The sequence below is a fragment of the Ranitomeya variabilis genome, chromosome 2, assembly GCF_051348905.1.
Source record: "Ranitomeya variabilis isolate aRanVar5 chromosome 2, aRanVar5.hap1, whole genome shotgun sequence".
Classification (NCBI taxonomy): Eukaryota; Metazoa; Chordata; class Amphibia; order Anura; family Dendrobatidae; genus Ranitomeya; species Ranitomeya variabilis.
Window position 1 is genome coordinate 258,150,719 of NC_135233.1, and position 17,711 is coordinate 258,168,429.

The 17,711-nt window shown below is 43.3% G+C and overlaps 1 protein-coding gene across 5 annotated transcripts in view; it reads left to right on the plus strand.

The window, feature by feature from the left end:
- RXRA (retinoid X receptor alpha) overlaps positions 1-17,711 on the plus strand; it is a 293,199-nt gene that overhangs the window by 24,138 nt on the left and 251,350 nt on the right. For 2 of the 5 annotated variants that reach the window (XM_077284767.1, XM_077284771.1), the window contains exon 2: positions 1,667-1,811. The exons of the other annotated variants lie outside the window; for them this stretch is intronic. In XM_077284767.1, coding sequence (XP_077140882.1) covers positions 1,748-1,811 — 64 coding nt within the window. In that variant the 5' untranslated portion in view covers positions 1,667-1,747. The remainder of the gene's footprint in view (positions 1-1,666; positions 1,812-17,711) is intronic. 5 annotated transcript variants of the gene reach the window in all.

Below are 17,711 nucleotides of genomic sequence, written 5' to 3' on the forward strand. Positions count from 1 at the left end.
AGGAGAGGGCTGACTTAGCTCAATAAACTGAGCCATTGAGCCCCATTGATTTCCATCATGATATTCATCCTGTTATCTCTACACTCTGCACTTTTTCGCAGTGCACCCTTCTCTAATGATTAGTGTACCAATGGGGCCAAATATTGGGGTGTTGGACACTGCACGCTATCGCCAGCTCAACCTGATATAATCTAATCTGATGGGATTCAACGCTGTTCATGCATTTCCTGACCAGTAATAATTGACCTCCATTATCTCCGTTGTCCAGGCAGCTCTATACTTTACTCTGATTATATAGTAATGCATTTACGCCATTATTGTAGTCCATCCCAGGTGTCGCCAGGAAGTTGTTTATCCGAGGTGCTGCTACGATGCATTAACTCCTTCTATTCCATCTCACCTTGGGCATTCTCTTTTCCCCCAGAGGGGTTAACGCTCCTATCACATGGTCATTGAATTTTATAAAGTGATTGTTTAGCTCTGCAGCCCAGTGAGCATGAAATGGACCAAAAGGACTTGGAATGAATTGGGGTGAGCGAGCAGGTGTCAGGAAGTCAAAATGAAGACATCACTGCTGCCGAGAGCAAAATCAAACTGAAAAATCAAAGACTAAAACAAAAATGGTCATCATTCAAATGCAAAAAAAGACATCAAATAATTATTTTATTATTTATAGAGACTCGCTCCACTTCTCAATTTGTTCCTTCTGTTTTTCTGCTTCTTCGTAATGACCATGAATTCCCTCCGCGTTGGGACATAAGGAGGGAACGCAGCTTGACATCTCTGACCTTTCACTCCATGGAGATCATCTCAGCTTTTCCACATTGCCCTTTCTTCCACTGAACAGCCCTTGTGGGTGAGATGTGTAGGGCCCAGTGTTCTTTTGTCGCAGTGGGTGACCTCAGACATGACCTTGAAAGGACCCTCTCTTAAGTGTACTTTTACAATGGAGGAGTCATAGAGCCCCATCTCTCACCAGAGTGGCATTTTTAAGACTTGGGCATTTTTATGCCTATGTTATTATTGCGCTATTGAGGCCCTTATTCTAGCAGAATTAGGAATTAAAGTTTTGCTTGGATATATTGAGGCTGTTTGGTTATTTTTTTTCCTTCCGATTTCAAATCCCTGTATGTTCTCCATACGTTTGCAAGTCTGAGTTTATTTATGGGCTCCCATGTGATGGGCTGTTATTTATAAGTGCAGGTTTTTTATTTGCAACAGATTTTTATTTAGAAAGTTTTTTCCTTTTTTGTTTGTCTTCCGGACTAGTAGGTTCTTTTTCTTTTAATAGACTATTGATCTGCAAGGCTCCTGTGAGGTCGGTGCCACTGGGAATCGCACATAAATTGGGGATTTTTCTTTTGGGCCCCCTGCAGAAACATCTTTGATCGCTTTATAGTACATCAGTGACCTATATGGATTCCTTCTGCCAGGAATTTGCACGCTGCTATTTAATGCAATTTTGGAGGATCTCTTTGATATAGCAGCGGAGTGTAAATCTGTCTATATTCTAGCAGGTTATCTTGGTTGATGTTGGAAATAGTGAAAATAAACCTTATTTTTTCTGTGGTTTGGATAAGACTATTAAAGACGCAGCATCGGTTACAAATGAACAGTTTTTTTCTAAGCAAAATAATTTTGTTTTATTCTGATCCTTGTTCTGCAGCGCTCCATATCGGTTCAGACTAATCTGGTTCATGAAGAATACAAGAACTACTACAGGGAATATGAAGAGGGTTTTGTGAAGATGGACAGATGTCTCGCCTACACAATCGCTTCTATTGAGGCAGTGGGCAGTAATGCGCCAAAAGGTAGATGTGAGCCTTAAAAAAAACAAAAAACGTACTTCACCTGTACTTGATACTGCTCTATGGCAATCCACAAGCGGTTTGGCGGCACACTACCGCCCATGCAGGTTCAATGTGAGGACCCCAATTTAAAAAGGAAATGATTATATAATCCCAGATACTAAAATAAAATACAGGATTGGTTTTAAGGTACCGTCACATTAAGCGACGCTGCAGCGATATCGACAACGATGCCGATCGCTGCAGCGTCGCTGTGTGGTCGCTGGAGAGCTGTCACACAGACAGCTCTCCAGCGACCAACGATGCCGAAGTCCCCGGGTAACCAGGGTAAACATCGGGTTACTAAGCGCAGGGCCGCGCTTAGTAACCCGATGTTTACCCTGGTTACCAGTGTAAATGTAAAAAAAAAACAAACACTACATACTTACATTGCCGTGTCTGTCGCGTCCGCCGGCGTCCGCTTCTCTGCACTGTGTAAGCGCCGGCCCTAAAGCACAGCGGTAACGTCACCGCTGTGCTTTGCTTTACGGCCGGCACTGACACATTCAGTGCAGGAAGCTCTGAGCAGCAGCGCGGACGCCGGGGGACGTGACAGACATCAGAGGGTGAGTATGTAGTGTTTTTTTTTTTACTTTTACAATGGTAACCAGGGTAAATATCGGGTTACTAAGCGCGGCCCTGCGCTTAGTAACCCGATATTTACCCTGGTTACCATTGTAAAACATTGCTGGCATCGTTGCTTTTGCTGTCAAACACAACGATACACGCCGATCTGACGACCAAATAAAGTTCTGGACTTTCAGCAAAGACCAGCGATATCACAGCAGGATCCAGATATCGCTATCCAGGACGCTGCAACGTCACGGATCGTCGTCGTTCTCGTTGCAAAGTCGTTTAGTGTGAAGGTATCTTTAGGGTATGTGCACACGTCAGGATTTCTTGCAGAAATTTCCTGAAGAAAACCGGAAATTTTCTGCAAGAAATCCGCATTTATTTTCCCCGTTTTTTTTAGCATTTTGCAAGCGTAATTAGCTTGCAGAATGCTAAAGTTTTCCAAGCGATCTGTAGCATCGCTTGGAAAACTGACTGACAGGTTGGTCACACTTGTCAAACATAGTGTTTGACAAGTGTGACCAACTTTTTACTATAGATGCTGCTTATGCAGCATCTATAGTAAAAGATAGAATGTTTAAAAATAATTAAAAAAATAAAAAAATGGTTATACTCACCCTCTGCAGACAGCCGATATCCTCAGCGGCGTCCGTTCCTATAGATGGTGTGGTTCAGGACCTTCGATGACGTCGCGGTCACGTGAGCGGTCACATGACCGGTCTCGCGACCAATCACAAGACAGCGACGTCATCGCAGGTCCTGAACCACACCATCTTTAGGAACCGAAGCGGCAGCATGCAGCGGTGAGAGGCGGGAACACTCCGGGGGCCATCGAAGGTGAGTATATCACTATTTTTTATTTAAATTCTTTTTTTTTTACCAATTATATGGTGCCCAGTCCGTGGAGGAGAGTCTCCTCTCCTCCACCCTGGGTACCAACCGCACATAATCTGCTTACTTCCCGCATGGTGTGCACAGCCCCGTGCGGGAAGTAAGCAGATCAATGCACTCCTAGGTGTGCGGATTCCCCGCAATTCCGCATTTTTAATGAACATGTTGCTTTTTTTTCCGCGATGCGATTTTTTCGCGGAAAAAAATGCAACATTTGCACAAAAAATGCGGAATACACTGTAAATAATAGGAGGCATATGTTAGCGTTTTTTTCGCGTTTTTATCACGTTTTTATAGCGAAAAGACGTGAAAAAAACGCGAAAAAAACTGAACGTGTGCACATGGCCTTTGGTAGAATTTACAGATACTCAACTTCTCACTAATCCTGGCAGTGGAGGTAGTAGTTTAACCAAAGGGAAAAAAGACCACTAAAAGCATGATCCAATTAAACCAGTTTATATGTTAATATAGACACGGTTTGTGGTTTAGGAGCTAAACTAATTCCTATTGTTTGTGAGATAAAAGCTGAAGAGAGAAGGCCCAGTAGTCCTTCCTCTCCTTTAAAGTACTTAATAATGTGACCTTCTAGATAACGATTGGGAACAATGCTCTCATACCCCCCTCCCACCCAAGGTGGACAGGACTTTATAATGGTTTGATGGCAATGTCACTGCCAGTGTAGAGTTCAGCTTCATGTTCCATCTCGCTGTCCCAATCACAACCATTGTGTTACCAGCAAAATTGTATTTTTTTCCTTTTGTTTGTTCATTGCTTTTACATAAAAAATTGAGAACAAGAGTATAAAGTAGCTTTCAAAAGTATTCACCACCTTGCCATTTTTCGTGTTTTGCTCACAACCTGAAATTTCATTTTTATTTTGAGGGTTTGCGTCAGTTCATGTAAAGAACATGTCTACTACTGTGAACATTTGGTTTTCCTTTTTTTTGTGAAGCAAACAACAAATAGGACAAAATAACTTAAACTTTAGTATGCATAACTATTCACCCACTGAAGTCAGTGCTTTGTAGAACCTTCTTTTGCGGCAGTTAAAGCTGCAAGTCGCTATGGATACGTCTCTATGAGCTTTCCATATCTTGCCACTGGGATTTTTGCCCATTCCTCAAGGCAAAACTGCTCCTGCTCCTTCAAGTTAAATGGTTTCCTCTGGTGAACAGCAATTTTCGTGTCTGATCACAGATTCACAATTGGATTAAGGTCTTTCCTTTGACTATGCCACTCCAAAAATATTTACACGTTTCCCCTTAAACCACTCTAGTGCTTTGGGTCATTGTCTTCTTGAAAGGTGAACTTGCGTCCCAGTCTCAAATCACTGACAGACTGAAACAGGTTTTGCTCAAGAATATTATTATTATTTATTTATATAGCACCATTAATTACATGGTGCTGTACATGAGAAGGGGTTACATCAAAATACAAATATCACTTACAGTAAACAAGCTAACAATGACAGACTGGTACAGAGGGAAGAGGATCCTGCCCTTGCAGGCTTACATTCTACAGGATGGTGGGGAAGGAGACAGTAGGTCGGGGGTTGCAGTAGCTTCGATGGTGTTGAGGTGGTCATGGGGTCATTACAGGTTGTAAGCTATCTTGAAGAGGTGGGTTTTCAGGTTTCTTTTGAAGAACCCAAATGTGGTGGGTAACCGGATGTGTTGGGGCACAGAATTCCAGAGGATGGGGGATATTCGGTAGAAGTCTTGGAGCCGATTGGGTGAGGAGTGAATAAGTGTGGAGGAGAGAAGGAGGTCTTGGGAGGACCGGAGAATATCCCTGTATTTCCCACCGACCATTTTCCCTGCCCCTGCTGCCAAAAACAACCCACAGCATGATGCTGACCCACCATGTTTCACTGTGAAGATGGTGCTCTTGGGGTGATGATGTGTGTTGGTTTGGTGCCAGACATAGTGTTTATCTTGGTGGCAAAAATTTTTGGTCCCATCTGACCATCTCCTCCATTTGAGGAGACTCCATGTTTTTTGGCAAACTGAAAAAGAACCTTACAATTTTTGTGTGTAGGTAAAGTTTTTTTTGTGCACACTCTTCCATAAAGGCCACCTCTACGGATCGTATGGCTTATTGCTGTCTTATGGACAGATACTCCAGTCTCTGCTTGGGAACTCTGCAGCTCCTTCAGGGTTACCTTTGGTCTCTGTGCTGCCTCTCTGATTAATGCTCTACTTACCAGGGCTGAGCATTTTCGTGGGCGGCTCTCTCGGCAGGTTTGTTATGTATCATGTTCTTTCCATTTGATGTTAATGGATTTGGTGTCGCTTCGGGGGATCATCAATGATTGAGATATTTTTTAATAACCCAACCCTGACTTGTGCTTTTCAACAACTTTGTCGCTGAGTTGTTTGGAGATCTACTTTGTCTTCATTGTGTTGTTTGGTTAGTGGTGCCTCTTAGTGGTGTTGCAGAAAAGGTATGTATGTACTGACAGACCATCTGACACTTAGATTGCACACAGATGGTCTTCCTTTCACTAAGAATATGACTTATAGTGTAATGTAAAAGTTTGTGCACCCTTGGTCAAAATTACTATTATTGCGAACAGTTGAGCAAAAGTTTGGGCACTCCGCATGACTCTTACCTAATAGTACCCCTATTTGAAAGTATCACAGCTTGTAAACGATTTTTGTAGCCAGACAAGAGTATTTCAGTTCTTATTTGTAGATTCCTGGGTGCAAGCTTGTGACTCTATTAGAGGAAAAGGTGCAAAGTCTTCAGAGGAGAATGGCTACACTGAAGCTCATCAAAGAAGATAAGGATTTCCTTGACAGAGCAGAAGAATCTCTTCAGAATGTTGCATACAAAGAACTTTTCAGTGGTCCTGCAGAAGCATGACAGAGTAGAAATAACTATAAAGAATGTTCAAAGAGAAGCATCGTTCAATGTACCTGCAGAAGAAAAGAAATTGAAGCAGGTGACCCAAAGAGGCAGTCCTCACCCATACTGCTGAAGAATCGCTACCAGGCTCTCAAGCAAGACAATCAAAAAGTGCTTTGCAACAAATAAAACTCCAGAAAGAAATCTGAAATTTTTTGATGGGGGAAAAAAGAAGTGCTGTCGTGAAGAAGAAAAGGAGAGTGGTAATCGTGGGGGTTTCTCTACTGAAAGGAACAGAAGCCACTATCTACCGACTGGACATTACCTCACGAGTAGTGTGCTGTCTTCCAGGCGTCCAAATCAAAGACATGTCCGATAGCATATTAAGACTCTTCAGTGCTACAAACAATTACCCATGTTTATTAATACACAAATGACACAGCACAAAAGGACCTGGAAACTATATGCAGAGACTTTAAAGACCTAGGCCAGAAATTGAAGAAACTTGGAGCGCAAGTCGTCTTATCATACATTCTCTCAGTTGATGGACATGAACCAAGGGGATTGAACAGGATTATACAGGTGAACAACTGGCTACATCGATGGTACTGTGAGCAACGTTTTGGGTTTCTTGACCATAGAGGGAATTACCTGTATGATGGACTGCTTTAGAGATTGGTTGCATCTTACGAAAACGGGAAAACACATATTTGGTAGATGCCTTGCTACACTCATCAGGAAAGCTTTAAACTAGGGCAATAAGGGATGGGAAATATATGGCCAGGAAAAATATGCAGCTAATGAATTATTTTGAAAACTCCGGTATTAGAAAAGAAAAGAGAGAACAAAAGCAACAAAATGAAAATAGAGGAGCAAGAGAATCTGACTACAAACTAAAATGTGTCTATGCAAATGCACAGAGCATCGGGAAGCAAACAAGGAGAATTGGAGCTGCGAACACAGGAAAATAATATGATGTCATAGGCATAACTGAAACTTGGTGGGATGTTACACGATTGGAATACAAACCTCGAAGGCTACAACTTATTAGAAACCGGATTAACAAGAAGGGAGGAGGTGTTGCTTTGTATGTTAGGAAAACGTATATCTCCATATAGATCCAAGCTTCAGAGACTGGTAGCTCTGTAGAAACTTTGGGTAAGAATACAAGGAGAGAAGAACAGAAAAGACACTATTGTGTTTATCATAGGCCAACTGAACAGACTGAAGATATGAATGAACTCTATTTACATCAGATATCTCTATTCTCAAAAAAATACAACATAGTGATCATGGTAGATTTTAATTGTGCTGATATTTGTTGGAAATCTCTCTCAGGCAAAATTAATGGATCCAGAAAATTCTTCTCTTGCTGACAACTTTATATTTCAAAAGATAGAAGAGAGAACGAGGATTTGCAATCTTGGACATAATTCTTACCAACAGAGAGAAAATGGTTGAGGAAGTAAAACTGTCTGGGAATTTAGAGCGCAGAAATAATGCTATCCTCGAATTTTGGATTACAAGAGGAGGAAGACCAGCGAGAACTCAGACTTTTAAGGTTGCACTTTGGAAAGGCAGATTTTAATGGACTCATTAAGAGGGTAGAAAAGTTCCAATGGCTGGATGTTCTTAAGGACAGAAATGTTCAAGCAGGATGGGAGATTTTTCTAAATGAAATTCCCACTGCACAATCGGTAACAATCCCAAAAAGAAGGAAGAATTGGAAGCATTTAAAGAATGAAGGGTGGATAAGCACAGAACTTTGTAACGCGCCATGGAATAAATGGCGCTATAATAAAAAATAATAATAATAACTTATTCTCTTGTTATAAAGAAAAAAAAACTGTATATAAAATGAAAAGAGGGGAGCATATATAAAGAAGAGTATAATGCTGTTTGCAGGGCAAGCATTAGAAGAGCTGAAGCCAGTAATAGTGAGGTTTGCAAGGTAGAGCAAAAGCAGTAAAAAATAATTTGGGGGGTATGTCAAAAGTGTAACAACCCTGCCGGCATCACTGCATGGCCACCAATCCCCCACCTGCCTTACACACCAACTTACTCACTATTCCGGGCCATGCTGTGAGTTCTGTCTTCTGCTGGCTCCATGCTGGGTACCTCTTGTCTCCTGCCTGCTCTCTGCATACTTCCTGGCTGTGTACATAGGGAGGCAGCGCCGGCACTCCCTGGCTCTTATAGAGACTGTGTGCACCTTACTATGGTGTCCCCTGCCAATTGCCAAGAGGCATCAGGTACTTAGCATTCCCACCTCTAGGGGGATGCCTGAGCAACTTACTTCCTCAGTGTCTTGCTGCTGAGGTGCCAGGTCCTGTCTCGCTATTTCTCTTGTCAGCCACCCAGAGGGGCTTTGTACCCTGGCCTGTACCTGTGCCTTCCATTATCTTTCGTGTCAGCCACCCAGAGGGGCTTCGTACCCTGGCCTGTCCCTGTGACTCTTGTTTCTGCCACCCAGTGTCTGTACCTAGTCCTGTCATGGTTCCCAATGGCAGGGGAACGTCAGGACACATAAATAACGAACGAGCTCTTGGGTGATGGAATCTTGAGCTGACCGTGAGCTAAACCTACCACACAACTAATAGTGGCCGGGGGGCGTGCCTAAGTTTTATCCCTAGACGTCTCTCGCCAGCCGGAGAACTAACTTACCCTAGTAGAGGAAAAAACAGACCTGGCTTACCTCTAGGGAAATTCCCCCAAAAAGGAGACAGAAGCCCCCCACATATATTGACGGTGAGTTCAGAGGAAAAGACATACGCAGTATGAAGGTAGGTTCAGCAAAGCGAGGTCCGCTTACTAGATAGTAGAAAGATACAAAAGGGAACTGCACGGTCAGCTGAAAACCCTTTTAAAATACCATCCTGAAATTACTTTAAAACTCATGTGTCAACTCATGACACCGGAGTGGTAATTTCAGCCCACAAGAGCTTCCAGCTACAGAGAATGACTTAACTGTAAACTGGAACAAAAAATGCAAACAAACTTAGGACTAAGAGTCCAACTTAGCTGATCAGTAGTCTAGGAGCAGGAACATGCAACAGAAAGGCTCTGGTTACATTGATGGCCGGCAAGGCAATGACTGAAGAGCAGGATTAAATAGGAACACCCCACTACTGATGAAAACAGGTGAACTGAGAAAGAAAACAGACCCGAGTCACCAGTACCACTAGCCACCACCAGAAGGAGCCCAAAAGCAGATTCACAACATAGTCCTATTCCTGTGTCCGTTAGTATCCCTGTCTGTAGCCTTTCCTATTCTGCTGTGTTTCTTTGTGTTCACATGTTCTGCTCTTAGCTCTGCTTCCTGCGATTCTGCTCTTAGCTACACCTCCTATGTTCCTGCACTTAGCTCCGCCTCCTGTGCTCTGCTCTTGGCTCTACCTCCTGCGCTCAGCTTTTGGCGCCGCCTCCTGCGCTCTGCTCTTGGCTCCGCCTCCTGCGCTCTGCTCTTGGCTCCGCCTCCTGCGCTCTGCTCTTGGCTCCGCCTCCTGCGCTCTGCTCTTGGCTCCGCCTCCTGCGCTCTGCTCTTGGCTCCGCCTCCTCCGCTCTGCTCTTGGCTCTGCCTCCAGTGGTGCTGCTCTTGGCTCCGCCTCCAGTGGTGCTGCTCTTGGCTCAGCCTCCAGCGGTTCTGCTCTTGGCTCCGCCTCCAGCGGTTCTGTGCTTGGCTCCGCCTCCAGCGCTTTTGCTCCGCCTCCAGTGGCTCTGCTCTTTGCTCCGCCTCCAGTGGCTCTGCTCTTTGCTCCACCTCCTTCGGCTCTGCTCTTTGTTCTGCCTCTTGCGGTTCAGGTCTTTGCTTCGTCTCCTTTGGCTTTGCTCCGCCTCCTTCGGGTTCTGGTCTTTGCTCTGCCTCCTGCAGTTCTGGTCTTTGCAGTTCTGCCTTGCATCCGCTCCCTGCGGTTCAGCTCGCTGCAATGCAACCAGCATCTCTGCCCTGCTCTCGGCTCTGCAACCTTGCTGTCCTGCTCTACTTCCGTTCTGCAACCTGCGGGTCAGGTCCCTACCTGTTCCCATATACCTGCCCATATTCTTGTCCCTACCAAGTCAGTACCTCGCCTGCCAGTGTCTCAGCCGTGCCCGTCTACCAGTCGAGCCCGTTGCCTGCTCCTTTCCTAGCGCTCCGTCCCCCAGTGGAATCGGCAGCCACAGCCAGACACCACCCTGGAGTGGTACCTGGCAGCTACCTGCCGCACAAGCCTGAACTCACCATCAGAGGCTCCAGTGAACACCAAGGTAGCTGCTTAGTCACGCCCCTTCCAGGGTAGTCTGGTTTGTGGCACAGTAGGGCCACATCCTTCACGCTCTCACCAATCTGTCAGGGTGCAAGCGTAATAAAAAGCAAAGAAAAGTCAAGGATGCTGTAGGATTTTTGCAGGTTGAAAAGGGTGAAGTGGTCAAAAACGCTGTTGCACTCATTGATCATCCTCACTGGCAAAAAGTTTTTTATAATATCTAACCTGTATCTTCTCCCTTTCAGTGCAAATGAAAATAAGAATGACCCAATTACACTGTGACATCCCTTCAGATATTTGTAGACCGCTGTTACAGGTGCTACTCACAAAATTAGAATATCATCAAAAAGTTCATTTATTTCAGTTCTTTAATACAAAAAGCGAAACTCATATATTATACAGAGTCATTACACACAGAGTGATTTATTTCAAGTGTTTATTTCTGTTAATGTTGATAATTATGGCTTAAAGCCAATGAAAACCCAAAAATCAACTCGCAAGCAACAGGGATAACCGCAGCCTTGAAAGGATTGTTAAGAAAAGGTCATTCAAAAATTTGGAGGACATTCACAAGGAGTGGACTGCTGCTGGAGTGATTGTTTCAAGAGCAACCACACACAGACATATCCAGGACATGGGCTACAAGTATCACATTCCTTGTGTCAGGCCACTCATGACCAATAGACAACGCCAGAAGCCCAGAAGCGTCTTACCGGGCCAAGGAGAAAAAGAACTGGACTGTTCAGTGGTCCAAGGTGGTGTTTTCAGATAAAAGTAAATTTTGCTTTTCACTTGGAAATCAAGGTCCCAGAGTCTGGAGGAAGAGTGGAGAGGCCACAATCCCAGCTTCTTGAGGTCTAGTGTGACGTTTCCACAATCAGTGATGGTTTCCGGAGCCATGTCATCTGCTGGTGTAGGTCCACTGTGTTTTATCAAGACCAAAGTCAGTGCAGCCGTCTACCAGAAAATTTTAGATCACTTCATGCTTCCCTCTGTCGACAAGCTTTTTGGAGATGGAAATGTCATTCTCCAGCAGGACTTGGCACCTGGCCACACAGCCAAAAGTACCAATACCTGGTTTAAAAACAACAGTATCACTGTGCTTGATTGGCCAGCAAACTCGCCTGACCTTAACCCCATAGAGAATCTATGGGGTATTGTCAAGAGGAAGATGAGACGCCAGACCCAACAATGCAGACGAGCTGAAGGCTGCTATCAAAGCAACCTGGGCTTCCATAACCTCAGCAGTGCCACAGGCTGATCGCCTGCATGCCACGCCGCATTGACGCAGTAATTGATGCCAAAGGAGCCCCGACCAAGTATTGAGCGCATTTACTGAACATACATTTCAGTAGGCCAACATTTCGGATTTTAAAATAATTTTTCAAGATGTGTCATAAAGTATTCTAATTTACTGAGATAATGACTTTTGGGTTTTCATTGGCTGTATGCCATAATCACTAACAGAAATTATCACTTAAAATAGATCACTCTGTTTGTAATGACTCTATGTAATATATGAGTTTAACTTTTTGTATTGAAGAACTGAAATGAATGAACTTTTTTATGATATTCTAATTTTGTGAGAAGCTTGGCGTACATTTCACAATTTTTTAGCATTTGTTGGCTTTGCCTCAAAAACGGCATTTTTGATGTCACCCCACAAATGTTCCATCGGATTAAGGTCCGGGGATTGGGCTGGCCACTCCATAGCCTCAATTGTGTTGGACTGGAACCAATATTTTGCTCGTTTACTGGTGTGTTTAGGGTCGTTCTCTTGTTGAAACCCCCATTTCAAGGGCATATCCTAAGTGTAAGGTAATATGACCTCTTCAAGTATTTTAATCTATGAAAACTGGTCCATGATCCCTGGTATGAGGTAAATAGGTTTGGCACGGTGTAAGAGAAACATGCCCATATCATGATGCTTGCACCACCATGCTTCACTGTCTTCAAAGTGTGCTGTGGCTGAATACAGAGTTTGGGGGTCGTCTAACAAATTGTGGCCCTTGGAGACAAAAAGAACAATTTTACTTTCATCAGTTGACAAAATGTTGCTCCATTTCTCTTTAGGCCAGTTGATATATTTTTTGGCAAACTGTATCCGCTTCGGTACAAGTGTTGTTTTTCTTTTTTAACAGTGGGACTTTGCAGGGACTTCTTGCTTAGGCTACTTTCACACATCAGTTTTTTTGTTCCAGGCACTATCCGGCAAAATTTTGAAAAAACTGATTTGTCTCAAATAGTGAAAAACTGATGCGACGGATCAATTTTTCTGCTGGAACCAGTTTTTGTTTTTAACCCGGGGATAACTTTCTGCTCGATTTGTATGGAGAATGCATGAAAAAACGGATTCGGAGGCCGGATTCATCATTTCACATCTTAGTTTCATTCGTTTATCGCTGGAACCGTCGCTGGGCGTTTTTTCGCCGGACAGGAACAACGTTCCTCTGTCTCCGTACGCCGGAAACAGCTTTTTTTGACAGATCCGGCAAAAAACGGATGAAACATGTGGCCATCAGGCACAATCTGGCGCTAATACTACTCTATGAGAAAAAACTGATTCGGCGGAAAAAAAAAACTGATCCGTATGTTTTCAAAACTCGCCGGATTGTGCCTGATCACAAAAACCTGACATGTGAAAGTAGCCTAAGAGATTAGCGTCACACCGGCGTCTTCTAACTGTCACAGTCCTCACAGGTAGCTTGAGACTGTCTGTGATCATCCTGGAGCTGATCATCGGCTGAGCCTTCGCCATTCTGGCTATTCTTCCATCCATTAGAATGGTAGTCTTCTGTTTTCTTCCACATCTCTCTGGTTTGGCTTTCCATTTTAAAACATTGGAGATAATTTTCACTGAACAGCCAATATTTCTCAGACTTTCAAGGAGAAATGTATGTACAATATAACCTGGCTTCACCCTTAAATAAAGGCCACCTAATTCTTCACAGAATGATTGACCTCACTAATTGAACTCCATACTGCTATTAATGTGAACACCGCCTTTCAATTAATTATTCTAACAAACAGACTCAAAAACCTGCAGATCATGAATGCGCGGAGTCTAGTGGTTTTCTTACAATCTACTGCACCAACTGGTAAATTGTGTGACGTGGTGTTATAATTTACACCCAAAACAGTGATTAATCTGGTTAGTCATATTGGACTGCTATTATTTTGAACAGTACTGTATATCTGCATATGCAATGCTAAAAGTTTTCATTAATTGCCTCATTCACAGTGTGATACAATAGTGGTGAAACAATCTTGACATTGTATCAATATTGTTTTCCATTTGTCTGAGTTTAATACTTTGGGAAAGGATCCGTCACATGCGCCGCTAGTCATTATACCGGGATACACCTTGCTCATGTAGTACCCAAAGGAAATTTTATAATGTGGTGTTTTTGCCTGACTTTCTTGGATAGTTTTGTGTCAGCTCGTTTTTGTGTTCACCACAGCTCTCTACGATTTGTTATGTAATGTTTTTTACTATCTATCTGTCTTTTTTTCGGCCTTATCTGTGCCTACCATGGCTCCTTCTGCTATGGTTTTATCAAAAGGCAAAATACTGAGAAAAGAAAAAAAGAAGTTAAAAAACAAACAAAAGATGCAGTGTCTGTCTTTAGCATTTACCGTGTACCAAAAATGCAATCTCTTGCTCTCCTTTATGGAGTTAACAATCCGATTTTTATATTTCAGACATGGACTAGAACATAAAACTACTCGGGCGCTCATATGACCAAATAGTCTTTCACATGTCCGTGTTTAAACATGTATGTGAAAAAGCGGTATCGGTGTCATCTGTGTATTCCGTCAGTGTTTTTCCTGTATGAATAAAGCAAGAAATAAATGACATAGCTTCTCCTATACTCTGCAATGTTACACACGGACAGCACACAGGTACCATCCCCGTGTACTGTACGTGTTTTTCACAGACTTACAGACTTGTATTGGCTCTTGTCATCTGTGCTGCCAGAAAAAATACACTGATTGTTATTGCACCAAACAAATATGCCAAAAGAATAATCTTGATTTTGTTTTTTTACCGCTGAGAATAATTATTGTAATTCTGGAAAGCGCAGTTGTATGTGGCTCATCTCTAACGCATCTGCCATGTAATCTCCTTTATGCTGATGAGCGCATCCTGGATATTGCAGTCAGTTCAGACACAGCGGCTGCCGTGCAGCTGAAAACGGTGCTCGCTGGAGATGCACATCTGTGGAATGGGAAGGTTTCTTGGACACTTTCTAACTGTTCTCTTGTCTTTAGTTCCTTTTCACTAAATTTGATGATTGTGGGTGATGCATGCGGTTGTACAGTCACCATTAAACTCGGGCATCATGAGCTTTTCAATAGACCTATCCATTAAACGATCAGTCTATGATGACATGCATTATACAGATGCTTAACGGATGAATCCATCACCCACCGGTGATAATGGCATCTGCTTAAAGGATATGTCATGACAAAGCGCCGTTAAACAACTCTTAGTAGTCAATAGGTGTCAGACTCTACTCTTAGGCATCCATTATGGCCTCTATGTACCATAATTTATACATCGGGAGCATCTCCTGCCATATATACGCAAAGCAAAGGCAGCATGATGTGAACAGGACCTAACCTGACTAGTATTTTCCTGCTGCTATCATCTGTTAATGATGGATGTGCAGCTACAGATGTGCAGCCTTGTATCCACAATCATAGATATGTAGGCTTGTATCTGAACCATGTATAATACTGCAATCCTCTCGTGTATGGGTGTCTTCTCTGCAGCATTAGTTGGCGATACATTGTTTTGATCGCTGCTCAATACCCTCTCCTGATCCAAAAGCAAAGATTTCTCCTCTCCTGCCACAGCCAGAGACTCAGATTCCAGGAACTTTCTGAATGAGAGAGCGATTCAGAGGAAACACAGGCCCATCAGACCCCTGCTTGATGTGCCAACTCGTTAAATTGGCTCTGAACTATAAGCTATTTAACCCGAGGCCCCTGAGATTTTCATCAAGAACAGACACAAAAGTGTCCATTCTGTCGCTGGAAAGCAGGGCAGAACACGGACTGTGTCCTGTATACTCCACAAATACTTGTGATGGCATCGGCGCCAATAACGCGGAGCGACTGCTCGCTTATAAAGAAGGTAGAGTTTCTGGTGTAACTTCAGCCTCGCTCCCCTATCGATCAGCGCCTCTCAGGTTCTGCATACTAAAAACCGCTCTCGAATCTCTGCAATATCTTAATGGCATCATTAGACTCATTACCTATTTGTGATCACTCACAGCTGGCCTGGGATTTAGATGCAGTAATAGATATTGTAAAGGATTAGACCTGGGTAAATGTAATTTAAGACCTCCCGTAGCTTTAGCTCCTATTGTTTGCCAGGAAATTGTGTACACTATGAAAGAAACAAACCTATCACTTCTGGATCACATATACTGCAGGCTCCGATTGTACACAATGGTGGAGATAGCGGAGCGCATTTGGAGTCCTGGTGCACCCACCACCCCTGCCTAATACTTACTGACCTGGAGGCAGATGCATCTTCTTATCTAATTTCTGCTTCTAGACTTCAGGAATAAAGCAATGTCTTATTAAGGTACCGTCACACTTAGCGACGCTGCAGCGATATAGACAACGAGCCGATCGCTGCAGCGTCGCTGTTTAGGTCGCTGTAGAGACATCAAACACAGCAGCTCCAGAACGATGCAGGAGCGATCCTGTGCCGTAACGGTGACTCACTTATCGTTCTCACAGGTCGTTAGCTCCATGTAAAACATTCCTGGCATCGTTGCTTTTGCTGTCAAACACGACGATACACGCCGACCTGACGACCAAATAAAGTTCTGGACTTCTAGCTCCGACCAACGATATCACAGCGGGATCCAGATCGCTGCTGCGTGTCAAACACAACGAGATCGCTAACCAGGACGCTGCAACGTCACGGATCGTTGTCGTTCTCGTTGTAAAGTTGCTGAGTGTGAAGGCACCTTTAGAGTGATCTCGATAGCTATAACGTGATCGCGGCTGCTTCAGGAGGCGACAATCACATCTAGGGAGTAATAGAAATTGTTCAGATGTGTGTGCACTTACCGGTCTGTAGTTTTTGTGAAAGACGACCAATTTTTCATGAAAACCTCTCCTGCGTTCTCACCGTAGAATTCAGTGTCAGAAGTATGCAAAAGAACATCTGAATGAGCCTGATGCATTTTGGAAACAAGTCCTGTGGACTGATGAGGTGAAAATAGAACGCTTTGCCCACAATGATCAAAGCTGTGTGTGGAGAAAAAAGGGCTCAGAATTTCAGGAAAATAACTTCTCGACAACCATTAAGCATGGGGGTGGATCAGTCGTGCTTTGGGATTGTGTTGCAGCCAATGGCACGGGTTAGAGGGAAGACTGGATTCAATGAAATTTCAACAAATTATTGGTGCAAACATACAGTAACACCATCTGTAAAAAACGATACACGCCGATCTGATGACCAAATAAAGTTCTGGACTTCTAGCTCCGACCAGCGATATCAAAGCAGGATCCAGATCACTGCTGCGTGTCAAACACAACGATATCGCTATCCAGGACGCTGCAACGTCACGGATCGCTATCGTTATCGTTGTAAAGTTGTTCAGTGTGAAGGTACCTTAAGCCTAGGGTGAGAAATGCAGCAGCTACTAGTAAATTTCAAAAATAAAAATAGATACCAATTAAAGTAAAATTAATTGAGACATTGGTAGGTTACGTGTTTTTAAATATCCATATTGAATCAGGAGCCCCATATAATGCTCCATACAGTTCATGATGTTCCCCATAAGATGCTCCATATTAAAATACGCCCCATATAATGCTCCATATACAAATGTGCCACATATAATGCTCCATGCAGTTCATTATGGCCCCATAAGATGCTCCATATACAAATATGCTCCATATAATGCTCCATACAGTTCATTATGGCCCCATAAGATGCTCCATATACAAATATGCTCCATATAATGCTCCATACAGTTCATTATGGCCACATAGATGCTCCATATACCCCTATGGGAGTGGAGTCCATATTCATTACTTTAATGCGCGGTACCACGTGACCGCTAAACAGAGGAAGAAGGTGCCGGCACTGGAGACCATGGGACATGCAAACAGAAAAACCCAGGTACATCATGAATATCATAAGGTGGGAACGCTAAGTAGCAACCCACCGAATGTAACTTGATTCGGACTCCATGAATACTTCAGAATAAGGAGGACATAATAGAGTCTACTCGAATTTTTAGAATATAACAAAGTGCAAATTTTATTAGAAAAATATTAT